This window comes from Malaclemys terrapin, chromosome 6 (genome assembly GCF_027887155.1).
Source record: "Malaclemys terrapin pileata isolate rMalTer1 chromosome 6, rMalTer1.hap1, whole genome shotgun sequence".
Taxonomy (NCBI): Eukaryota; Metazoa; Chordata; order Testudines; family Emydidae; genus Malaclemys; species Malaclemys terrapin.
In genome coordinates, this window is record NC_071510.1 from 114,419,398 (window position 1) to 114,446,523 (window position 27,126).

The window sequence follows — 27,126 nt, forward strand, 5'->3', positions numbered from 1 at the left end:
AATGCTTTGGAGGACCAGTTACTTCTAGTTATCAATGGTGTATGTGTCTAACCTCCAATATTAAACCTTCCATGAGAGAGGGGATGTCCTTATTCAAATTTTCTATTCGTGCTCAGCTTCATCAATCATCAATGTACATTAGGTTACATACTGCTGTACAGTCTTATGGGGTTAGTATAGGTTATACCAGCAGCCCCTCCTAAGTTTGTAGTTCCTCTTATGTTAAAAACCAATACTTCATCATTTTATTAACAACAGATTTACAACTTTGCTTCAGAGTTGGCACCACTTCTATTTTAGCGATATCACATTGTAAAGGTGCTTGTCTCTATAGTATTTAAGGCAATGGTTCTCAAACTTCTGTATTCGTGACCCCTTTCACACAACAAGCCTCAGAGTGCAACGCCCCCCCTTATAAATTAAAAACACATTTTTAAAATATTTAACACTATTATAAATGTTGAAGGGAAAGTGGGTTTGGGGTGGTGGCTGACAGCTCTGACCCTCATATAATAACCTCATGACTGGCTGAGGGGTCATGACAACCTGTTTGAGAACCCCTGGTTTAACGACTGTTTTTTTACAGCAATGGTTCTCAAACTTTTGTACTGGTGACCCCTTTCACATAGCAAGCCTCTGAGTGCAACCCCCCTTTAGAAATTAAAAACACTTTTTTATATATTTAACACCATTATAAATGCTGGAGGCAAACTGGAGTTTGGGGTGGAGGCTGGCAGCTCGTGACCCCCCATGTAATAACCTCACAACCCCCAGTTTGAGAACCCTCTTTTACAGCGAGAGACAGTGTGGTGGCACGGAGAGGCCACAGACCTGTGAAGCAGTAAACCAGAGTTCTGATTCTGCGGGGAACTTTCCATCTGACCATTGTCAAGCCACATAACCATGGGTTAGGGTCCTCGTTTGAAAAATGGGGTTGAAAATACCTGACACCGAGAAATACATGACTAGGAAGTGCTACCTCAGCGCTAAGTATTATTATTAGGAGCCTTCAATAGAAAGACAGCTGGTGAGACTCAAGCCACCAGCTCTCCTAACCCAGCATTTCAGACCAGGCAGGCTCAGTCGAGACGAGAGCTCAGGCGCTGCCTTGGCGCCAGTAGCTCCTACATCTCTGTCTCCCACTACGGATCTGGGCTCACGACACCGGTAAGGGATTCAGATTATAAAATTCAACCCAGGCTTCCCCCTCCCTCCTCAATCCCTCTGGCTTCAGCTAGGATCCCGAGATACGCTGGGGGTTAACACCCACGCAAGGCTGCTCCCCTCCCCAAACCAAGATGGCTGCTGGTGGTAGGGCGCCACTTTTTATAGCGCTGCCCCAGTCCCTCATTCAAAATGGCTGCTAAATGTCACCCACGGCGTTATCCGCCCTACAGCAAGATGGCTGCCGGGGGCGTGCGCGGCGTCATGCTCGTCGGCCCCGCCCCCCGGAAGTAAGCCGCGCGAGAGGGGCCTGACTGCGCCTGCGCGGGTGCGATGCATGCTGGGCGCACCCCTTTCCCGCGGTGACTTTGCAGATAAGCGAAGGCGTCTGCGGCTCGCGGCCTCCGCTTGTGGCGGGGACCCCCGGCCAGGATGGTCGGGGTGAAGGTAATCGCGAATGACACCGAGTTCCAGCCTGAGCTCAGCGCCGCCGGCTCCCGGCTCGCCGTGGTCAAGTTCACCATGCGGGGGTGAGTGAGAGGAGAGCCGAGCCTCTCCCTGCGCCCGGGGCCCGGCTGCCCCCTCCCTGGGGAGAGAGACGCGCCTTTCCTGGGCCCTGGGGCGCTACTCCCCCGCGGGGCCCTGGTCTCTCCCTGTTTCAGGCACCCCTCGCTCAAGGCCCTGGGCGTCCCGTCTCGTACACCCTGCTCTGCCTCCTCGCCGCCCTACTGCACCTCTGCCCTGTGCGGGGACGGGGATCCTGGAGCATGGGAGGCGATGTGCTAACTTCGCTTCCCCTCTGCCTCCTAGGAGTGATGGGTGCGGCTGGGTCTCTTGCTCGGGGTGACCTGGGTTGTGTAAGGGGCTTCTCCCCCTACCTGTCACTCGGAGCTCTACGGCCTAGGGGAACGTGTGGAGTTGGGGAGACTGTAGTCCGAATCACAGCCCTGCACCAAACTTTGTGTCGGGTGTCAGATTCCCTTACTGGGGAGCGGTTTAAGGGCAGAGTTTGTGATCTCTCCTGATTGTGAAGGAAACATTGTGCTGTGTGAGTTTAGTGGGACACACGCTGATCATTTGCTAATAATGTCCACACAGACTGTCCCAGTCTCAAATAGGTCCAGGTGACTCCCCTGTGGTTGTTTAAAAGCCTGAATGTGTAGAAGATACTCTTGTATGGAAAGGGTGACTATCCCTCTGCTTTTTGCTAATTTAATTTCAGTAGATTGTGGTAGGTGGATCAGGCGTGTCTAATTTTAGTGGTAATTTAGGTTTAGCAAATGCTTACTGTACCTTTGCATTTTAACTTTTGAAAATAGTCTGGCCTTGGAAATCTTACAGTCATTAAAATTAAAAATATCAGATGTCTAACTTAAATAACTTTTTAGTTAGTTGTCAGAATGCTGCATCATCTTGGCTGTTGACAAAAATACTCTACTACTGTGGAAAGGATTAGGGAACCAGTTATTAATCTTTGTTTTAATAATACCTGTAGTTCTGATTGCAAAGTGTCAATACAAAATTAAAGTGTTTGAGTTTTAAACAGCATGCTTAAGTAATAATGAAACTGCAGTATTCTAAATCAAAGAATATATTTAGCATTTGAACCAGAAAGCAAGCCTATCTTGCATGTAGTATTTTACATAACAGTGAGTTGCACATTAATTAATTATGGCCTCGGAGGTGGGAGGAGGGCCTGTGTTTCTGCTTTAGTGTATTGAATCCAATCTCATTATAATCAGTCTGCTGTCGTAATTCCTCGAGCCCATTTTGCAGTTTGGATCTGCATATTTGTGGGTACTTTGGTTTTGGTACTGAAGTCATGTAATCTTAATTATTAACATTATAGATCCTAGGCGCCTCAGTCATGGACCTGGACACCATTGTGCTAGGCGCTGTACAAACACAGAACAAAGATAGTCCCTGTCCCAAAGAGATTAAAATCTAAGCAGAATTTAAATCTTCTTCAGTTTTTATTATAATACTCTAATTCCTAATGCTTTATAGAAACTTGGCTGTATCGTATTGCAGCCTTGTAGAATCCTACTCTTCCACTTGCTCGGGGCAAGTAAATGGTTCTTGTGAGCAAGTAAAACTTCCATTGATTTCAATAGAATTTAGGAACCTAAATACTTTGAAGATCTGTCCCTGAGTAACCTCATGAAATTTCTAAAGATGAGCCTTCCTGCAGACACTGCTGCTGGGGATCAGTGACTTCTCATGCTGAATGCAAGAGGAAAGAGAAGATGAACTACATCGCATTCATGGCTGAGTGGATACTGTAGTAGAAGCTAATGTCACTTATGGTAAACCTTTAGCAGAAAACATGGAATTATAGACGCACCAACTACTATGGAAAAAGGCATTAATTATATAACTACAGTTAATAAAGTGACAATTCAGTATATTTATTAAAATACTAAGTACGGTTAGTCAGAGCTATTGATTTCTGTGTTTCCACTGTGAGTGTAGTTCGGTTCTTTCAGAGCAGCAAAGAACTCTGCCCAAAGTGGACAGCCTCCTTTTTACCTGGTATGATCTCCCTTGATAGTGATATGTGGTAATGCTAACCAAACTAGACCTAAAGTATAAAGTTTAGAGTTAACAGATGAAGCTTAACACTGTTAAATCAGAACTGTGTAAGCAGGAAGCGGGACACATTATTTATATTTCTCACATTATTTTGTCTATGTCATTTACAAATATCTAACCAGGTTTGCCAACCAACTATGAAAGGTGTTTTGAAACTTACATCTGTAAGGGCCAAATGCATACATAACTCCCATTGACTTCAGTAGAGATTGGACAAGCTTACATCTATTTTTGCCTTAACAGATGTGGCCCTTGTTTGAGGATAGCCCCAGCTTTCAATGCTTTGAGTAATAAATATCCCCAGGCAACTTTTTTGGAAGTGGATGTACATCAGTGCCAGGTGAGTAGTATACAAAAATACATTTTGACCATTGGGAAGTAAAAGACCTTATAACGGGGGTGGGCAAACTGTGGCCTGCCGGCCGGATCCAACACTTGAGCTCCCGCTGCTTGCCCCTGCTCCGGTGCTCCAGCTGGGCAGCAGAGTCAGGGGCCGCTCCACGGCCCCCCTCTGGCTCCTACATGTAGGGGCAGCCAGGGCATGCCACTCTGCACGCTGCTCACACCCCAAGTGCCACCCCCACAGCTCCAATTGGTCGGGAACCGCGGCCAATGGGAGCAGCAGAGGCAGTGCCTGCGGATGGGGCAGCATGCAGAGCCGCCTGGCTGCGCCTCTGCGTAGGAGCCGGAGAAGGGACATGCCACTGCTTCCAGGAGCCCCTTGAGGTAAGCACCGCCCAGAGCCTGCAACCCTGAGCCTCCCCCCCCTCCCCCCGCATCCCAACCCCCTACCCCAGCCGTGATCCCCCTCCTGCCCTCCAAACCCCTCGGTCCAAGCCCAGAGCACCCTCCTACACCCCAAACTCCTCATCCCCGGCCCGGAGCCCCCTCCCGCACTCTGAGCTCCTCATTTCTGGCCTCACTCCCTCCTGCAGCCCAACCCCAATTTTGTGAGCATTCATGACCCGCCATACAATTTCTATTCCCAGATGTGGCCCTCTGGCTGAAAAGTTTGCCCACCCCTGCCTTATAAGCTGCTCTTTATAAAAGAGTGGACAATATAATATCTGGAAACTGTGAATAAACATGTCATCTGGGTCCAAACTATGTATCTTAGGACACTATGGCAATTAACTAATAAACTTACTGCACTGCTGACAGTTTTATTAGAAAAATCTTGGAGTATTAGGGTGGTACCAATAAGACAGGAGAAATTACTGCATTTGTTTAATTCAAAAATAAAATGATCCTAGTCATTACTACCCTGAAATGCCTAACTAGTGTACCTGGCTGGGGGGAGTGTCCAGCAGGAATTGCTAAATATCTAAAAAACCATGAGCAATAGTAGCATGAATTATGAAGAATAAATCTTACCAAACAAGTCTGCATATATTTCCCAAAAAACAAATAAGTAGGTGTTGGGAATGCATCGGATATAATACCAGATTTTAGTTAAGCATTTATTAGTGACTTCTGAAATATTTCTAGTGGGGTTGGGAGTAGAGCAGTACTGTCACTGGCTGAACAAAATGGTTAAATGATTATCAACATAGAGAGGCTAGGAAGTATGACCAGTAGTCTTACTTTCATTAGTGGAAAAAGGTGAATAGATAACATTAACAGAACTTGCAGATAATACTGAATTGTAATAGATTATGAGAACCAGTCCGGATAGATAACTAATACAAAGGCATCTGAAGAGATTAGAAACACAGGCGGATAACAAAATGAAAATCCTTTTGTAATGCTACAGGCAGCAGTGGTATAACTGAATGTCCTAATCAATATTTAGTGTATGTATATTGTATGCTTAAAAATATAAAATGTCTGGTTAAGGGCAATCGTGGGAAAGGGAACAAATGAGGTTGCTATACGTTCTTCATTTTATTAGCAACCATGTCTCTCGGTCTGCAATCATGGCTTTAACCCTGATATGTGTTGGCAGGGGAGGGTGAAGAGCTTTAAGAGCTACCAACTTACCTTATCTCAGAGTGAATGGTCTTTAGTTCTAGGGCTATTCCACAGCAACAGTTAATTACAATCTAAATTTCTTTTCTAGATGTGGCAAGATGCAAATGATCATGATTGCTAATACTCCTGCCTATTAATAAAGCCACTTCTTGTAGCACAATACTTTTTTCAAGTTTACAGATGTTTGTAGCTAACATTTTATTACACACCACTAATGCTCAATTTGTGAATTCTAGGGAACAGCTGCAACCAATAATATATCAGCAACACCAACATTTCTGTTTTTCCGAAACAAAGTGCGAATCGACCAGTATCAAGGAGCTGATGCTGTAGGATTAGAAGAAAAAATTAAACAGCATCTAGAGAATGATCCTGGAAGTAACGAGGACACAGATATTCCGAAAGGATATGTATGCATACCTTATTTTAAGATTATTTTTTTTAAAGTAAATTATTGAAATTTATGTTAATTTTGTCCTGTTTTCTAAACTTACCCTGATCTAACTAAAGTGGGTAAGTTTAGGCAGAAACTTAAGTGTCTTAAGCTTTTTTTGAAATATCACCTGCTTTTTCACTTTCTCTTTTCCAAGCAAACTTTTAAAGAGTGACTTGTGCATAGTAATATATTATAGTAATGTTTGAAAATGGTGTAACTAAAAATCCCCTCATCCAAAATATTCCTCTAGGTCTGAAACATTGGGTTTCATGTTGAAAATTTTGCTGTAGATATTTACTATCTCTTTGCTTCTACCAGATGTCTCAGTCTGTTTCCCTGTACATTTTTAGAAAGTGGAGATCTCTCTCCTAGAAAGTGACAGTTATTTCTGTAACTACTAAAGCCTTAAAGGTTTTTTGGACTGTTCCTTAGTGAGTCCTCTTCGCTACCTTTTCAGTATCTTCCTTTTCTTCTAACTTTTTCTTAATCTTTTCATGCTATAATGTTGCAGCTACCCCAGAAGTTTGTTGGAAGCTGCTTATTGGAAGGGGTGGTGTGGTGGCTTATCATAGTTTGGTCATTAATAGCTTTGAAGAATATTTGCAAAACTGGACCATACTGCCAAACTCTGTTTACCTGATTTCTCCCTCACCGCGGAACAGAGCCGTGGGGAAGTTTAGGCTTGAAATTAGACGAAGGTTTCTGACCATCAGAGGGGTGAAATATTGGAACGGCCTTCCGAGGGAAACGGTGGGGGCGAAGGACCTGTCTGGTTTTAAGATTAAGTTAGATAAGTTTATGGAGGGAATGGTTTAATGGAAAAACATGATTTTAGCCAAAGGAATACTGTGCCATGGCAGGTAAATAGTATAATGGCTAACAAGGGTCAGGCTGGAGACTCTTGCCTACGTGCTCGGGGTTTTACTGATCGCCATATTTGGGGTCGGGAAGGAATTTTCCTCCAGGGTAGATTGGCAGAGGCCCTGGAGGTTTTTCGCCTTCCTCCGCAGCATGGGGCAGGGATCGCTAGCAGGAGGGTTCTCTGCCAATTGAAGTCACTAAGCCACAGGATTTGGGGACTTCAACAGCAGAGTCAAGGGAAAGGGTAGGGACGGCTTTGTGGCCTGCAGCATGCAGGGGGTCAGACCAGATGATCATAATGGTCCCTTCTGACCTTAAAGTCTATGAGTCTATGAGAGCGATATAAAGTAACACTTGTTTCTGGGTTGTACAAAAAAGGTCTAAAAAGGAGTTCTCTGCGGGTTACAGTCTCACAGCAGAATAGGAATGGGCAAGTACAGTTCTAGGTAACCTGAATTTGTTTCACTTCTCTCTCATCCTTTGCTATGGAGTGATTAGTGCATAATCTTTCATATATTTTCTAAAAGCTACAGATTATATCTTTAAAACCAAAAACTAGTTTTTTAGCCTGTTGCAGAAAATTGTGGCATAGCATAGTCACAGGATACAGAAAACTTTTTGCTTGAGGCATAAATGTTCACAGAAATTAAGATAAATTCATTCCTGGGGGGAATGTTTAGAGAAATATGTAATAGACACCTTGAAAATTTAAATTTAAACTGCATGAATACATACAAAAAACATAGTAACTTAAAATGGAAAGGGTAAGTATGAAAAAGAGCAAACATTTTTCCTTGGTTTGTTAGAACTTCCGATGCCTTACAGAAAACGTGGTGAAGCTTGTTTTAGAAAGTGTTCTGCTTGAATGGTTGGGGGGGTGTGTGTGTGTGTGTGCTTTTCCTTTCCTTACTTACCTCTATTAGTAAGTGTGTTTTTATTAAAATATCTCCTTGAAGTACCTTTATTCCTAATGGTTGTTTTCCAACACTTAGTCACACAGCAACTAATGAGAGGGCTGGAGTAGACAGCATTTTAACTTCACGTACTAAGATTTGGAGGGAAGTCCATATTTTAAAACTGATATATGAAAAATCAACTTTTTTAACCCTTTTTCTCTTGCATGTTAATGCACAAAATAAAAAAAAAACTGGTAAAGTTTAAAAACCTTATTTTAGGCTGATTTCCTCTAATATTTCTGCTTGATCAGTGAAAACCAGAAGTTGTTTTGTTCTCGTTAACACTTCGCTGAAATGCTTGAATTGCAAAAGCTGCACGGGAATGTCTAATTCAACAGAAACTGAACTGGAATTTGAAAGTCTGTGGAAACATTGCTGCTTTTTTATAAAGCCGTAGTGTCATAATAGCTGTGTTGGGACTAAATAACCTGACAGGTGTCCTTTTTTTGACAATATGAACTTGTTTTAGCCAAACACTTGGGAAACACTGTTTCCCAATATTTTTTGTGGTAATTTCATTAATTTTCAGACAAATCAAACCTTTTAACGGGATAGTTGGAGTTTTGAATCACTGTTGTCAAACTATGATGCTAAAGAGTAATATGGTTTGAAACTTAAAGAAAAAAACATTTCCTGAAAGTGCTGTTCTTCTTCTTGTTTTCATGTTACCCTAAGGCAACTGTGCATTGCAAATCTTAAGCATGTCTGACAGCTGTACCAACAAACACATGTAAATGAGAAACTTAATGTGACAAAACACTCTGATAGAGCTGTCATCTGAGGTGGCGTTCTCTGAGCAATATTTGGTATAATGTTTCTACTTAAAAAGGGATGGTTTATTGTTCTGGCAGCAATATAAAAACACTTTTGATTGAATAGCTGGTATTATGTTTCAGAAAAACTAAAACTGCTAATAGGTTCAATAACATGATAGCTTCACTACGGTAGTATGAAGGTTTGTATTTAGTATTAGGAAATATAATACATTAAACTTAACTCTGAATAGTAGTTGTGAAACCTAAAATTATATTAAATGTAAAAATGCATCTCTTTGGATGCTAAGTACTTTAAATTCATAGCTAAATAGAGAGACATCTACCATACAAATAACATAATCTTCCTGTTGAATCGTTCTTATGTAAATAAACAGTAGGAATACAGGCCACTTGAATTTGCAACAGTTCAATTACGCACTATGGTATCAGCGTTAGTGTTGCATCTAGTTGTGAATGTAAATACTTACACTAATAGTTAATGTAACATTCAGCATGGCAACATTGTAATACAAAGAGGTAAAAGGCTGTTTTTTAGCTTCACAGCCCAAAACACATTAGAAGTAATTTAAGTAACATGAGCACAAAGTAGGTATACATCTGCTTTTTTTTGAAACTTGGGTAACTTCATAAAACGCACAGATTTTTTTCTAAGTTCAGTCTCTACATAAAGGTGATAATTATCTGGAAAGCTTTTTAAACAGAAGGCTCAAAAGATTTTGAGTAAGGAAAGCATGAAATCCACCTTCCCTGCTGAGAGGGGGATGGAATTCTGGCCACCTCATTTTTCATAACAAGAGTTGGAAAACTGAATATTAAGTCTATAAACTGAGCATATACATTGTCCTTGGTAATGTATTTTTTTTGCCTCTTCTTGGGGTGGAATGTTTTAAACAAGTTTGAAAATTCAAGAGTGTGCAAGCCTAGTAAAGAATTCCATTGAGTTGTTAGCTGTGTACTTAACTGCATTACACAGTGATGTCACAGCTTTTTAGTGGTCCAGATCAGATATTATCCTTGGGGTAGAACTTAAGTCTTCTTGAAGGCACAGTAGACTCTTATTATCTTGGGGCGGGGGAAAAAACACCACTTTTTCCTCCAAACAGATATCTTGAGTGTATCTTGATCTAGATTTTGTACCCTATTGGTACATTGGTAGTATTTCCATGTTTTCTTTCTTGATGCGAATACCCTTAGTTGGATACTTCATAAGAAAAAGTTCAACTATGAAGAAATCTACTCTTCAGTGAATCAAGCAATTGCTGCTATTTGCTGTACTGAAAGCTCTAGTAGGCACAAGGAAAAGGGCTGGGGAATTCTTAATGCCTGATGAAAAAATCTTAATTAAATACTCAAACTTGTTAGAAATGAGTGCAATCTAGTCATCAAAGCCTTTTATAAACTAGCAGCTTCTTTTTCAGCGCTACGTGTGAGAGGTAACAAGATTAGCTCTGCAGGTGGAGTCTAGTAACATTTACAGTGATAGCATTCTAAACTGTTCCATTAACTGTACATGATTCATCTTTGAGTAGGCTTACTTTTGGACTTTGTAAAAACTTCAGTCTTTATGCTTGTTTTTGCAAATGCATTATGAATAATTTTTTAGGATATAGTTTTTGTGCTTAAACCAAAATACAGCCTCAGATAATTCACTTTATTATCGATGTCTCTTGCTGTGGACTTCTGTGAATTTGCATTCCAGGGAATATGGGATTATAAAATTTGGAAAGGTTGGGAGAGTTTAACTAAAATGGAAGTTGAATGCTTGAATGTGTTGTGTTCCTAATTAAGTTGTCTGACCAGTTTTATTATTTTACCTCCTATATACAGTGAGGAGTTTCACTCATCCACATATTGACTAATCCTTTTCGATTAGTAGATGGCAGATTTTCAAGCACCCAGCAAGCAACACTGTTGGCCTTTTTTTTTTTTTCAGATGGATTTAATGCCATTTATTAATAAAGCTGGCTGTGAATGTCTTAATGAAAGTGATGAACATGGATTCGATAACTGTTTACGTAAAGACTCTACCTACCTGGAATCTGACTGTGACGAGCAGGTATAATTTCAGTTTATTTCAGAGGTTGAATATAATTTTAAAGGGCAGTTTTTTCATTGTATTGATCTAATACAGTTATCTAATTCTCATATGTTTACAATAGTCTTGGGATTAAAAAGCAGGAGAAATAACTTGTGTTTGTGTGTGGAGAGTAATAGCTCTTCCTATCTTTCTCTTTCTGGCTAATCAAACAACACAGTACTTACCAGCAGCAAGCCTACAATAATAAACTATACACTTGATCAGGGTGGGCAAACTTTTTGGCCTGAAGACCACATCTGGGTATAGAAATTGTATGGCATGCCATGAATGCTCTCGAAATTGGGGGCTGGGGAGGGGTGAGGGCTCCAGCTGGGGGAGCGGGCTCTGGGGTGGAGCTGGGAATGAGGGATTTGGGGTGCAGGAGGGTGCTCTGGGCTGGGACCATGTTCAGCGGGCGGGGGGATTATGGCTGGGGTAGAGGGGGGTTGAGGGCTCTGGCTGGGGGTGCAGGCTCTGGGGTGGGGATGAGGGGTTTGGGGTGTAGGAGGGTGCTCCAGGCTGGGACCAAGGGGTTCAGAGCATGGGAGGGGGATCAGGGCAGGGGGTTGGGGTGCAGGCTCAGGGTTGGGGTGTGGGCTCAGGGTTGCAGACTCTGGGTGGTGCTTACCTCAAGCAGTTACAGGAAGCAGCCGCATGTCCCCCCCTACGGCTCCTACACGGAGGAGCAGCCAGGGGGCTCTGTGCACTGCCCCATCCGCAGGCGCCACCCATGCAGCTCCTATTGGCCGCAGTTCCCGGCCTATGGGAGCTGTGGGGATGGTGTGCGGAGCCCCCTGGCTATCCCTACACGTAGGAGCTGGAGCAGGGATATGTCACCGCTTCTGGGAGCTGCACGGCAAACCCCCAGCCCCGCTCTCCAGCAGGCCATTTGCCCACCCCAGCACTTGATGATGAATGCAGTAAACCTGTTACTAAATATTAATTGCAAGCTGAAGGGTTTATTTTAAACAGTGGAGAATTGACTTGGGGAAGAAAACCGTAATCTCACACAGCTTTTAAATGGTTTTTTCCCTTTAGATAAAACACAGCTCTTGATGCTTCATAAAATGTTTTGATATTAAACAGAATTCTAAATTTATGGAGGCTTTCAGGGACTTGGGTGAGATGGGGGCTGCCCTGTAACTAATACAGATGAAGGCCAAGATTTTTTGGAAATGGGTATCTAAAGTTAAGCTTTTAAACTCCTATTCAAATGTTTGGAAACTGTTGGATACTCCACAGTCTTGAAAATTGGGCCTCATTAAGGCATCTCAGATGAAGCATCCAAAATTGAGGCACCCAAAATTACTAGTCTCTTTTGAAAATCTTGCCCAAGATGTTTGGATTAGGACTCTTAACTTTAGGTACCCGTTTTCAAAAGTGTTGGCCAAAATCTCTGAGATACTTGGTTCAGGGTTCTAGTGGAATGGCTTTCATTAAAATGACCCTTCTTACAAACAGAGTAAAAGGAGGATATTCCCTATTCTCTAATAATACTTACATATAAAGACTGAGAATATTAATCACATCCTGGCAATCACAGCTACTTTTCCTGAACTAAACAGAGTTTTGACTTATTTTTCTAGTTTAAATATTTTTTTCTGCATTCAAAAATACTTTGATAAACTTTTTCTCTACAGCTCCTTATTACTGTAGCTTTTAATCAACCTGTCAAGCTTTATTCCATGAAACTTCAAGGGCCAGATAATGGTGAGTAAAATGCATCTGTTCCTTCACTCCATCAAATTGTTCCTAAGAAGTTCTGCTTACACCATTTTTAAAGGCTTAAGTGTTCTCCCAGGTTTAACTAGACTCTTATTTCAGCATCCTGAATCTAATAGCCGCAGTTCCTGTTTTCTGAGCAGTATTATTATAACTATTAGCAAGTCCCATGTATTCATGGGCAGTATGGATTCTATTGCTCTCTGGAAGTCCTGTAGTAGCTTTGTTGAAATTGTGGGGGAATCCATACAATAGACTTGTTTGTTCTTTAAAAAAAATAATTTAATGTAATCTCATGCTATCCCTATGCTTTATTTTTGATATAGCACAGATGTTTATATTAACAATACATTAGAGTAAGGTAGAAGTACAAATTTCTGAATCTATGCAAGATATGAGTACAGAAACCACATTTTTATGTTGCAAAACTAAAATATTTAATTATCACTAGGTGTTTATATAACAAACTGTCCTAAAGATGTTTTTGGAATTTAAAATGTGGTTCAGTTACTTAAAATTGCTGATTTGTTTTAACACAGGTCAAGGTCCCAAGTATATAAAAATCTTCATCAACCTTCCCCGATCTATGGACTTTGAAGAGGCAGAAAGAAGTGAACCAACCCAAGCCTTGGAACTAACGCCGGATGATATAAAAGAAGATGGTATTGTCCAGCTTCGCTATGTAAAATTTCAGAATGTTAACAGCGTAACTGTAAGTAAAGCCTTCTCTTCCAAGCTTCATGTGAATGTAGCTATATGAAGTTTGGAAGTCTACTTTAAAATACTCTGAGACAAAATAATTGTTGAGGTGACAAAGGTTTCAAAGCTTAGCCAGGTTTTCTTATAACAGTCTTATCATTTCAGAGTGACTACACACTTATGCCAAACATAGGTTCATAGAATTTAAGGCAAGAAAGGTACTATAAGACATCCAGTTGGACTTACAGAATTATCGAAATCTAGGGCTGGATGGGAGCCAAGTCCAGACCCCTGTGTTGAGGTAGGACCAAGTAAACCTAGACCATCTCTGCAAGATGTTTGTCCAGCCTGTTCTTAAAAACCGAATGATGGGGATTCCACAACATCTTTTGGAAGCCCATTCTAGTGCTTAACTACCCTTATAGTTAAATTAGATATTGGGAAAAACTTTGTCTCCCATGTTGCAGATTAAGACTAAACATGCTCAGTTTTTTAACCTTTCCTCATAAGTCTGGTTTTCTAAACCTTTTATTATTTTAGTTGGTCTCCTCTGTACTCTCTCCAATTTATACACATGTACTAAAGTGTGGCATCCAGAACTGGACACAGTATTCTAATGCAGGCCTCGCCAGTGCTGTGTAGAGTGGGACAGTTATGTCCCTTGTCTTACATACAACACTGCTGCTAATATTCTGGGGTGTGTTCACCTTTTTTCGGCTGAATCACGTTGTTGATTTATTCTGGTTGTGATCCACGAAAGCTTTAATACTTTGTGTATGTGTCAGGGCATTACATTTCTCTGGGTTACCCCTGTATTGAACTCAATAACTTGTTTGAATAAAGCATATATTCCAAAAGGGCATCTGGGCACTTCCCTTGGTAGTTTGTTCCTGATGGTTATTCACTCTCTGCTTATTAAAAAGGGGGCTTTATTTCTAATGTGAATTTGTCTAGCTTCAACTTCCAGCCTTCAGTTTTTGTTTTGCTGTTGGCTGCTAAATTAAACAGCCCTCTAATACCCAACATTTTGTTCCCAGGAAGGTTCTCATAGACTCATAGACATTAAGGTCAGAAGGGACCATTATGATCATCTGGTCTGACCCCCTGCATGCTGCAGGCCTCAAGACCCTTCCCTGGACTCTACCGTTGAAGTCCCCAATCCTGTGTTTTAGTGACTTCAATCGGCTGAGACCCTCCTGCTAGTGATCCCTGCCCCATGCTGCGGAGGAAGGCGAAAAACCTCCAGAGGCTCAGCCAATCTACCCTGGAGGAAAATTCCTTCCCGACCCCAAATATGGCGATCAGTAATACCCCGAGCATATAGGCAAGAGTCTCTAGCCTGACCCTTGTTGGCCATTATGCTGTTCATGTACCATTGCTTGGTTTTCCTTGGCTACTATGTTTTATCATTAAACCATTCCCTCCATAAACTTATCCAACTTAATCTTAAAACCAGACAGGTCCGTCGCCCCCACCGTTTCCCTCGGAAGGCCGTTCCAATATTTCACCCCTCTGATGGTCAGAAACCTTCGTCTAATTTCAAGCCTAAACTTCCCCCCGGCCAGTTTGTATCCATTCGTTCTCGTGTCCACATTAGTACTAAACTGGAATAATTCCTCTCCCTCCCTTGTATTAACCCCTCTGATATATTTAAAGATAGCAATCATATCCCCCCTCAGCCTTCGCTTTGTCAGACTAAACAACCCAAGCTCCTCTAATCTCTTTTCATACGACAGGTTTTCCATTCCTCTGATCATCTTAGTCGCCCTTCTCTGCACCCGTTCCAGTTTGAGTTCATCTTTTTTAAACATTGGAGACCAGAACTGCACACAGTACTCCAAATGAGGTCTCACCAGCGCCTTATACAACGGAAGCAGGACCTCCCTATCTCTACTAGATATACCTCGCCTAATACATCCCAAGACCGCATTGGCTTTTTTCACCACCACGTCACATTGCCGACTCATAGTCATCCTGCGGTCCACAAGGACCCCTAGGTCCTTCTCCTCTTCCGTTACTTCTAACCAATGCGTCCCCATCTTGTAACTAAAATTGTTATTATTCGTCCCCAAGTGCATCACCTTACACTTTTTACTATTAAATTTCATCCTATTTCTGATACTCCAATTCACAAGCTCATTCAAGTCTCCCTGCAGAGTATCCCTATCCTCCTCCGAGTTTGCAACTCCTCCCACCTTCGTATCATCCGCAAACTTTATCAGCCCACTCTTGCAATCGGTCCCGAGGTCAGTTATAAATAGATTAAATAAGATGGGTCCCAAAACCGAACCTTGAGGCACTCCACTAGTAACCTCCCTCCAACCCGACAATTCACCCTTTAATACGACCCGCTGCATTCTCCCCATTAACCAATTCCCTATCCACCTCTGGATTTTCATATCGATCCCCATGTTTTTCATTTTAACCAATAGTTCCTCATGGGGTACTGTATCAAACGCTTTACTGAAATCCAGGTATATTAGGTCCACCGCATTTCCCTTATCTAATAAGTCCGTTACTTTCTCAAAGAAGGAGATCAGATTCGTTTGGCACGATCTGCCCTTCGTAAAACCATGCTGTAATTTATCGCATTTGCCATTAACTTCAAGGTCCTCAACTAGTTTCTCTTTCAGAATCTTCTCCAGCACCTTGCACACTACTGATGTTAAACTAACAGGCCTGTAGTTACCCGGGTCACTTTTTTTCCCTTTCTTGAAAATAGGAACCACATTGGCTATTCTCCAGTCTAACGGGACTACCCCCGAGTTTACAGATTCATTAAATATAGTCGCTAATGGGCCTGCTATTTCCCGCGCCAATTCCTTCAATATTCTTGTATACTTTAATCAGATAATCTCTGAATCTTTTTGATAAACTGAATAGCTTGAGATCTTTGTCTTTCACTTTAGTGCATTTTCTCTAACCCTCAAATAATTTTTGTGGCTCTTTTCTGTACCCTCCCCACATCCTCTTCAAAATGTGGACGTCAAACTAGATGCAGTATTGTAGTATCAATGTTGTATACAGAGGTAAAATTACCTTCCTATTCACTACGTCCCTGTGTATACATCAAAGGATTGCATTAGCCCTTTTTGCCACATCATCACACTGGGAGCGTATGTTGAGTTGCTTGTCCACTGTGACTCCTAAATCCTTTTCAGTCACTGTTTTCCAGGGTACAGTCCCCCATTTTGTAGGTACAGCCTGCATTCCTTGTTCCTTCATGTGTAACCTTGCATCTGTCTGTTAAAACTCACTGTTTGAATGGGCCTGGTTTACCAAATCCAGATGGTATGACGGTCCTGTCCTCATTATTTACCACTCCACTAATCTTTGTGTCATCCCCAACTTTATCAGCAGATACTCCATATTTACTTCTAGATCATTGATGATGTTGAATAGCATTGGGCCTAATACAGATCCTTGTAGAACACCAATAGAAACACCCCCATTGACAACTACTTCTTGAGATATCATTTGCCAGTTTTAATCCATATAACCTGTGGTTTGGTACAGTATAGTGCTGATTTTTAATTGGAATGTTGTGTGGTATTTGTGCTTTACAAAAGTCTAAGTGTATTACATCTATGCAGTTGCCTTTCAACCAAACTTATCTTGTCAAAAAATGAAATCAGGTTTGTTTGAAATTACCTATTTTTCATAAAACCGTGTTGACTGGCATTAGTGTTATTGCTATTCTGTATTAATTGAATCCTATAGCAGTGATTCCTTTAACTTGCGTGGGGTTGATCTTCAACTAACTACCTATAGTTATCCAGGTCATCCTGCTTGCCTATTTTTGAATATTGGCACAACATTAGCAATTTTTCAGACTTCTGGATTTTCCCTGGTATTCCAAAAGTTATTAAATTAACATCAGCGGAGCTGAGCTCCACCTCAGCCGGGAGGTTGGGGGGGGATTACTCTTTATTGTCCTTACCTTTGCCAGACATTGATTTTTTTTTCTTATGACTTTGCCTTCCCTTATCAATTTTCTGCACCTCATAATTTACTAATTTATATTGTCTATCTATTTCCCCTCTTTTCCATTTATTATGCTTCACGTTTTTTTTCCAAATTGCTGCCTTCACTTAGCCATTGAATAGGGTTGGGTTTTTAGCCAAAGTTGTCCTTGTGATTGTGGAATTGTCTGCTCTCTAGACCACCACTTATGTAAATGAATTGCAAGCCACAGCCTTTTTTTCAACAGAGGTTGGTCATGGACATGCTCTGACAACTAGTTGGAATGTAATGCTTCCCAACAAAGCCACAATAGCTAGACTGAATCATATCAAGTAGTCACAGAAGCTGACAGTAGAACATGTGAATCTCTCCTCTGGGATTGAACCACTTGACAAGATCATAGCATTTGCACGGACAGGTTATATGGACAGTCTTGAAATGAAATTTGCATGATGTACCAACTTAGCATTTAGTACAGACTGATATCCATATAGTAATGGTTCTTCTTTATCTGCACTGTGGTCAGTTCCAAGTTTTTTCTCGTATCTGCTGCTTGTTAATTCCCAATAGTCTCCTGCAGTCTAATGGGTTCTTAGGTGTGAGAATCTTGTATGCATTTGTAAATTTATCTTATTAAACAGTATATGAACAACATCCTGTTAACTGTGGAATCTACATTTAATTGTTAACTGAACAATATAATATAACTTATTAAAAAAAACTTCCTGTGGGTTTTATAATGGGGGGCGTGATGCAGCTAAGTAGCTCGTAGACATAGAGGGACAGAGGTCTTGGCACCAAAAAAGTGCCTGATCCAGTGTTGCTCTCTGAAGTGCTGGTTTCAACTGTTATGTGAAGACTTGTACATCAGAGAAAAATTGACCAAAATTTGATTCTGGTAGCGGATGCATCATCAGGAAATGATGGATGCAAATATAGTCCCCAGTCCTGCAAAGACACATGCTTCACTTTAAGTATGCGAACAGTTCGATTTACTTCTATAGAACTACTCGCTTTCATAATGGTAAGCATATGCCCAAGAGTTTCAAGGACTGGGTGCTAAGCTATTACGATGTCATTGCCACAGTGAACATCATCTTCTCCAAAAATAGATTTCCCCCCGTGTAATAGTATTTTATTGTGGAAAACCTAAAGGCCCCAGCCAGGATTGGGACCCCATTGTGCTAGGACTGTACTAGCAGAAAGTCTGTGCTCCAAGATGCTTGCAAAAAAGACAATAAATATGCAATTTGTCAAAAGTTACAGTATAATTTCTTCCGACTTCCCCTGGGAAAACAATCCCCTCCTGTGCCTCTGCCAGGCACATTCCTTCACCGCCCTTATTCACCGCAGATTCCCTCTCTTCATGCTATCCAGCCCTTATAGGAAAAACATTTCAACTCACTGTCATTGGAATATTTATTTTTAAAAAAGGCAACTAACGCTGCTCCCCGTGGCATGAGGCACAGGGCCCATAGTAGCCCCCTAATCTTTGCTGCTCTCCCTCCTCCTGGGGTGGGAGAGGGCTCTTGTTGCTACTTTGCTGTAAGGGTGCAGGAGACCCACAGGATCTCTTCCTTGCACTCCCCCACTGTCTGCTGGTCCCTGTTCCTGACCATTTCCCTTTCCTGAGATAATTGATTTGTTTTTCATTTGTCCATTTTATAGTATGTATTGGTTTTTGTGACATAAAGCCAGCTTAAACCAAATTAGAAAACATATTTTGGTTTTATAGATTTCTTATTACCAATTCATGCTTTTTTAAGGAGCGAAAGTGATAGAGAATACGAAGCCCATATAGGACAGCATTTATGTAGGGTTACCAGATGTCCAGATTTTCCCGGACACGTCCAGCTTTTTGGTGCTCAAATCCCCGTCCGAGGGGAATTGCCAAAAAGCCGAACATGTCTGGGGAAAATGCCGGCATCCCTGCCCCAGGCCCCCGCTTACCTGAGCGGCTCCAGCAGACTGCGAGCTGCAGGTGGATTCCCCGCTGCGGCGGCTGCTGCTGCTCCCCCCAGACACCTCAGCTCTGTGTAGCTGAAGAGCGGAGTGCCCGAGCGCTACCGGCTTCACGGTTTGCTGGGCAGCCTCCAGACCCTGCGCCCCCCAGCCGGGCACTTCCCCTCCCGGGCTCCGGCTGCACTGGGGAAGCGCCCGGCCCGGGGCGCAGGGTCTGGGGGCTGCCCGGCAAACCATGAAGCCGGTAGTGCTCGGGCAGCCCTTTTCACGTGGCTGGGAGGGAGAAGGAGGGGGAATGCGGGGCGCTCAGCGGAGGGGGCGGGGACTTTGGGGAAGGGGCGGAGTTGGGGTGGGGACTTTGGGGAAGGGGCAGAGTTGGGGGCGGGGAAGGGTGGGGCCAGGGCCCCGTGGGGTGTCCTCTTTTTAAAAACCTTTAATATGGTAACCCTAATTTATGGAGCCATGTAAGTTTTCCCTACTGAGCTCCTGTTGAATTCTAGCAAATCTTCATATTGAAAGAACGTAATAACACAATTTGCTATGAAGAGGTAATGCTGATTTCAATAAATATAGAAAATGGTTAAACAGCCGTTTGGTAGGTAGGTAACTACTGTAAACGTAGGTAAATTAACTGTTCACCTGCAGTTACTTTGATACCTCAGATTTAAAAGCTTCTTGCTTGCTGAGTGTGGTCTTCTGACTTAACCACAGACCTGAAAGTTGGAGAAACCTAGATTCTACCTTGCTGCATACTTGATTGGTAGTCATTTTTACAGAGGTGAGCAGAGAGGTTAAATGAAGAGAGTGGCCTCTATTTAAATAACTCTGCAGTTATTTATACTTCTCACAAAGTAATATTTTTGGGGTATACTTCTGAAGCTGTTGGATTGTCTGCCCCCACTTTTCTCTAAAAATTTGAGAAACCTAACAAGTGTAATACCTCATTTAAGGGAAGGATTGTAGTGTTAGCCAAACTGCTGTAACTACACCATGTATATTAAACAAAGTTAGAATTAATACTTATGTACTATCTTTTTTTAGTTATTTGTCCAGTCCAATCATGGTGATGAAGAGACGACAAGAATTACATATTTTACATTTATTGGAACTCCAGTCCAAGCAACAAACATGAATGACTTCAAGCGAGTAAGTTGGATTCCAGAACACACACATGAATGTTTAATTACATTTTTAAAACAAGTGTATGTCAGTGGATTGGTAGTTTCATTCTCAACGAAGTGGATTCTTTCTATAATCATTTTCTGTTAAGATACCTCTTATTCCTCTCACTGCAACACATGTGCCTTTGAAATTTTGGCTTTGGTGCAACTTTGTCTGTGGTGTGTAACATGCCTGAGAATCTTTCAAGGTGAAAGGCATTTTGGAAATGTAAAATAACAGCTTGGGGGTTCAAAGTTGATAAACAATGATCCCTTAAAGATTATATGTAATAGTTGCAATGTTCATGGTGTCTCTGAATATTCCTGTGCCCTGCGGGTGGGCAGTTTGTAGAAAAGCCATTGCACAGATTGGAAAATAGAAAGCATAAGTAAACCAAAATAAATCTATGCCTGAAGATTTTGTTCAGGAGGCAATTTTAAATAGACTAGAGAGATTTGGAAATACTTGGTTATAAGGGTGTTTCTTCAATAACATACGGTGTATTTATCTTTATACAATTTCATAACATAACTCTAATCTAACTTTAATTTGTTCCAATATCATTTAAGGGCTGTTTATTCCTAATGTTTGTCTGGCTATTCCTTTGGAGCTGCTTTTGGACCACCCTGGGTGGGACTGAAAGTGGGTGCTTTAAGGGTTTAAAGGAAATGGAGTACTCCATGGGTAGCCAACTCTAAGGCTATGTCTGCACTACAGCTTATGTTGGCAGAACTTATGTTGCTCCGGAGTGTGAATAAACCACCACTCCCCCCACACACCCCTCCGAGTAACATGAGTTATACTGACATAAGTGCCAGTGTGGACAGCGCTATGTTGGCAGGACAGCTTCTGTCGCTGACATAGCTTCTGCTGTTTGAGGGGGGTGGTTTTACTATTCCAAATCGAACTCCAATTAAAATGTGTTCAAACCAATCAATTCAGTTTGTAACTAGTCCCATACTGGTGCAGATAACTAGTATTACCACACTCTTTAAGTAGATAACTTCACCGCAGTAGTAAACAAAACTTGATTCTTTACACCAATAGTATTTGCCAAAAAAATATCTGGAAGTCTTGATAACCTTTAGTATTGTAAGGATTTACAGATAAATTTATATCCATTAGATTAAATGTGATCCTGCAAAACTGTTTTAACACTGTGTTCAATACACTCAAACTTGAAAAGACAATGAAAAGGCTGTGTTAAATGTGCTAAAACGTGATTCGATTACTGATTTAGAATTGTTTAATAGTGTTTTCAGTTGGCTCAAAACCAGAAGAAATGTGTAGATAAGTCTCTTACCACCCAATTACAATGAGTAGCCAAAAGACATCTGTTATGCTGTTGTTGTTTTTTTAAAACTACTTTTACTATTTTGTGTTAGTTTTACAGCATTCTAGAGTAATCATTGCTATTAAGTCTGTGAAATAGTTTTTCATAATCACTGCTTCATAATCTGAAAAATTCATTTTTCACACTGACATCTTGGTCTCCATTCCAGGAAGATCTTTTTTTAACTATTTGAGGAAAAATTAGAGTTGAAAGTGAAAGACTTTCTGCATTTTAAAAATGCTGAACACTATTTTATTCACTAATGAACTGGATTTCAGGCTTGTTATATAAGTAGTGCTCAATGAGGTGCATACTTGCTAAGTTTAGGAAAAAAATTAAAACACTTGAATATAGCACTGAGCCCAGACAGTGGAAAACCTCACTAATTTTTAAGCTGCACAGTTCATGATACAGCACACAGCTGTCCCAAACTGCTGCCTCTGTCTGGACTCTCCGCTATGGCCATCTGTCATCTTCCCATTAGTGGGTGTGGGTTGTTTTTTTTAATGCACTCATTGGCTCTCACATTCAATTCAGACTTACTAAGTCTTCATAAAGCTGTGCAAACACCTAGAACTGGTGCAGTTCTCCAGGCATCTCTTGCTTTCTCTGTTCTGGTTTGGGTGAGTGAATCCAGATGTCAGTCCTTGCCTCTGTGGAGAGCACGTCCTAAAGCTGCTCCTTGGTGGACTTCTTGGAAGCACTTGTATAGTTCTGGTAAATAACACACCAGTGCATCTGAGTGCATGCTCCCTGAAGTGTACACATAAGTGTTGCAGTCAAAGGAATACACACTTCTAAGTAGAAAAGAATGTACTTGTGCATCTGTAGCCTCCATTTTAAAAAATATGAAAACAAATGTTAATATTTTATTTAAAGTTGTACAGTTAAAAGCAGTCAGGAAATGCAGAAGTTAAAGGGATAAATTCAGGACTGGTTTAACCAGATATGAATTTGTCCAAGACTCAGAGGACAAAATTTAGCCACCAAATTAACTATGTATATACATCTGTAATAGTCCCTATTTTAACAGTAATATTAAATTACATATTCTGGAATTAAGTATTTTACCATAACATGTGGGATGTGGAGTCTGGCAGAGTTATGGTTCCCATAGGAATTTTAACTTTTGCGTTTCCAGACTTTTTGCAATTTAGCTGTACAACGTTAATGTTCTGGTAACAGTGTTAGACATTCTATTCAAGTGTATAAAAAGGGTATTGAATAAAATGTTAACCGGAAAACTCTTCAAAACCCATTTTCTCTTCATCTACAGGTAACTATGTATAACTCCTGAGAACTCACTATTTTAACTTTGCTCACTAATCTCAATTTTGGCTCAAACTAGACTCCATTGTGCTCTTGTAATTATAATACAAATAAAGATATAACTGCAATATAACTATAACAATTCCTTATAATCAGTGCTCCCAGTAGATGCTTTCCTTTTTCCCAATCTTCTGCTGTCTTAACACTTTGTATAACTTGTCTGATTTAGACAGTAGTTCATCGGGGGGGGACGACCATCTTGTTTGAGTTTAAAGTACTATGAGCATCAAAAGTGCTATATAGGTAACTAAGCTTAAACTGAGCAGCTGCTCAAGTGGAAAAAGGTAAACAGAAAAGGGCCACAGCATCCAGTACTTAGAATATCAAATGTGGAGTTTGTGATTAATTTAATCGTGTACTGAAAATTAGTAAAAACAATAAGCAGCTGCTGGTTGGTCTTTCAATGATAACGTAACTTGTTATCTGTGACAGCTAACTGTGACACATGGATCTAGCTATTTATGTTAGGTCAATGAATAAAATGATGCAAAATACAAGTGGCTTTTAAACTTAGATTGATAGGCTGCAGCTCCTCCCTCTCCTCTGAAACTTGATTTAGCTGATGAGAAGTGGGAACTATTAAATGCTCTAAAACTTTTTTAATACAAAACTTGAGTGGATTGTGCTAAATTGAGGTACGTGGGAGCAGGGGAGAAAAGAGACTCTCTATTGCCCTGCTTAAGTGACATCATGAGCAGCAGGAGAGGGTAAATAAAATACTTGTATTTTCCTGGAAAGTCAATGCACAATAAGAATACTTGAAATGCTTGCTTTATGGCCCTCTTTATAAATGTAATAAGATGGGACAGTGTGATAGTTGTGAGAACTAAACACCATTGGTATGTTGACGTCTAGTTTTTGCCTGTCTGCCAATGCAAGCTATGTATTCATTAAAGCTACCATATCTATAGTGCATATAAAATTATTATAGCATATTACTTTTAAGATGTTTCCCTCCAGAGACTTTGCTAGGCTAGGTTACCCTGCCAGCCAGACCAACCAAGTGAGATGGGTCAAAGAAGTGGGTTTGTTTTATTTCCCATTTGTTAGCATCAGAGTTCTAGGTGTCTTGCTGTTGAATATTGTAGTGAACTTGCAGTCTGAATTTTTTGGGGAGAGGAAGGAGGATCTTTCACTCCTGTCCCAGTATGCTTTTAACATAGATTTCACTTTATATTCATTACTCATTAATATACGCATTCTAGAACCCTTATAAGCTACTGCTCCTTTTTGGAATGGGGGCTTAGGTGCATGTAAAAAGTAGGTTCCCAAGCCCCAGATGATCATAGCTTTTCCTTTCTTCTTAAAACTGCACACCAGGCTGCTTTTCCTTTTTTCTAACATTTTGTTTTTATTTTTTCAGCTTAACTTCCCAACCCCAAAGAACTAAAAATGCAGAAGAAAATGTTTTAAAATGAATATTAAGAGTGACCTTGTCTCGCACCACACCCCTCCCTGCTCCCTCCGTTCATCTAGCATCTGTCTCTCACCCTTTCCACAATCTCGCCACTGGTGCAAGAGCCTTCTCCTCTGCAGCTCCTGTGCTTTGGAACAGCTTTCCTGTACCTCTCTGCTTCATCGACTCATCTTTTTTAAATTCCATTTTAAAATCTTTTCTTTCTCAACTTTGCTTTTTAATTTTTATGCTTGTTAACATTAAAACTAGATAGTAGATTTGTTATACAACGCTTTTAGACCTGTTTTCTGTGATTTTTGTAGTCCATCTTCTATTTAATTCTGTAAAGCAATTTGAGATGCAGTTTGAGACTTTGGCAAGTATTTTAATTTGGCTTTTATACAATTTATTGCATGGGGAATAACATTAGAACAGGTTGATTTTAAGGTGTAATCTATCATGAAGACAATTTAGGATTTTTCATCTCCAGTTATTGTTTCAAAACTTTTAGTTTAGTTGGCTAATTTTTTAGTAGAAAGATGTTTAGCAAATCACACCAATTTAATTTCCCTTTCCATTGTTGGGCCAGTCAGATCAAGAAATTATATAGTTAATTTTTTACAAAATGTCTAATGTTAAAGATTTGTATTATGTCACAATTGCAGTACCTATTCATAGTTAAGGTATGGTATCTTTCAAACAACTGCCATATAAAGTGTCCCATAAATGATGGGAGGGAGATGAATTTCTTGTAGAAAGTAAGAAACTGCTGTTCTTACAACCATCCTCCATTTGGGGTAGATGGGGAAATGAGCCTTTTTGGCGTGTAATGACAAAATATCCATTCTGGTGCTTAATTTTTGCAGATAATACACATGGGCAAGTTGACAATTCCCACCTCTGAATGGTATAGCTCTATTTCTTGATTGATGTTACACATCTGCTAACATCTTAATAATCTTTAATATATTAGTGTTTTCCTGCTTAATCCAAATCTGGGCATTGTGCTTGGGGCTTAAGATACACAATCAAAGAATATATATTTCATTTACTTATTTGTTGAGTTTAATCTTATTTTTTTAACTTGATTAATCAAACTTTAACACAAGTGAATGGATTTTTTTTTTACGGGCACCTCAACATTGCCGTGCAACTAGAATTCTCTTGGGACCTACACGTTAGTCTCTGCAGTTCAATGAGCATCCTCCTGGCCACCAGCTCTTTGGAGGAGGAGATGACCAATAGATACCAAAGCTCTTTACAAGGGAATTCAATCAGCATGTTTTTTTAGTCCGAGCAATTGCAGCTGAGTGGTGAAAGGCATTTCCTTTCAGCTGTTGCAGACCTTGCGAGGAGGGAAATACTGGGAAAAATAACCATATCTCCCATGTGTCACAGCAGAACATAATCGCTGTTCCAACCAGGTACACCAATCTTCATCTTTTCAGCCAGTACTAAAGTACAGAGCTGTATGAACCTTTGTGAGAACATGCTGTGTCCTTGGGAAGCCATGTACTGCAAAGGTAACCATACTATCCCATTAACATATTTTACCACAGTAGTTAATTTATTAAAATACAGGGATTTTTACTTTTCAAAGATTTCAGCATTACCACTATTATAATGCTGTAAACTTGTCCTATTAAATACATAGGATTTAAATAGAACTTCAGCTTCAAAGCATAATCCTGGTAACACCGCAGGTAGGTAAGTACTGCTCTCAAGTTTAGAAAGGTAAACAAAGAACCTGAGGATGACTTGCCCAAGGCCACGTAGTAAATCAGGGGCAGAATCAAAATTAGAGCAGCTTCTATCCTCCAGACCTGTGCTATAATTAATCAATTGTTAACACAGATTTTTTTACTTGAATCTGATTCCAGACTGAGTTTGCAGAGCTGGCAGTTAGAATTTTTTTTCACTATCATTGAGCACACTTGACATCAAAGTCATTGACAAATGTGGAATGCTGCTGCTTTTAGTTACTTTACAGTGTTGAATTACATTATAAAGCAAAAATTTCTCAAAGACCTATCTTTAATATAGACCTAGTTCATCTCCTACAACAACTACTTGAAATTTGGGCCCAGAAGGCTAGGTTTGGGGTAGTCTTACCACTACACTTTTGTTGTGTGTTCAGGTCTGATTCTTGACACCTAACTTGGTTTTGTGAATAATAAAAATATGTGGGCTGTTGCTTTTTCCTAACTTGTCTCAAACAAACGAGTTCTTTGCAATCTGGATTAAAAATACTTGAAGTTGGGGATTTCCTCACATATATCCCATGTCCTGTTTAATTCTTGCAGGAATTTACAGCTCCCTGTGTATACAGCACTAGAATGTGTGCTGAAAAATCCATTAATACAACTGTAAACGGAGCCACTTCATTTAGTTTGAAGCTTATAAAAAATTGGTTGGGGGAGCTGTTTGTTTTCCAACATAACTTTCATTAGAGATTATTTTCTATTTTTCTTTTGTCAGGTGGTAGGCAAGAAAGGAGAGAGCCACTAAGATGCAAGAAACACTGGATCGCCTTATTGAAATCAATGGGATCTTCACTTTATCTACAGCTCCTGGATAATTGCTTGACTGTAGCCAGAGACTGTCAATCTGTTTCATTTAATGCCATTACCAATAAACCATTGCTTTTGTTGAGATGGAGTTTCACTAGAGTATTTCTGTTGTAATCTTGGTACATGTATTTGTAAATAAAATTCATTACTTTTGCCAA

General features: G+C 40.6%; 1 protein-coding gene across 2 annotated transcripts; it reads left to right on the plus strand.

The window, feature by feature from the left end:
* Positions 1-1,509: 1,509 nt before the first annotated feature.
* Positions 1,510-27,126, plus strand: TXNL1 (thioredoxin like 1). 2 transcript variants are annotated; one of them, XM_054031811.1, is made up of 9 exons: positions 1,510-1,694; positions 4,000-4,096; positions 5,964-6,137; positions 10,690-10,812; positions 12,474-12,543; positions 13,095-13,267; positions 20,221-20,325; positions 25,265-25,305; positions 26,877-27,126. In XM_054031811.1, the coding sequence occupies exons 1-9, from the start codon at positions 1,597-1,599 to the stop codon at positions 26,881-26,883; spliced, it is 888 nt and encodes a 295-aa protein (XP_053887786.1). In that variant the 5' UTR covers positions 1,510-1,596; the 3' UTR covers positions 26,884-27,126. The 2 variants fall into 2 exon arrangements, with proteins under 2 accessions (XP_053887786.1, XP_053887785.1); XM_054031810.1 differs by lacking the exon at positions 25,265-25,305 and having other exon boundaries at positions 1,557-1,694.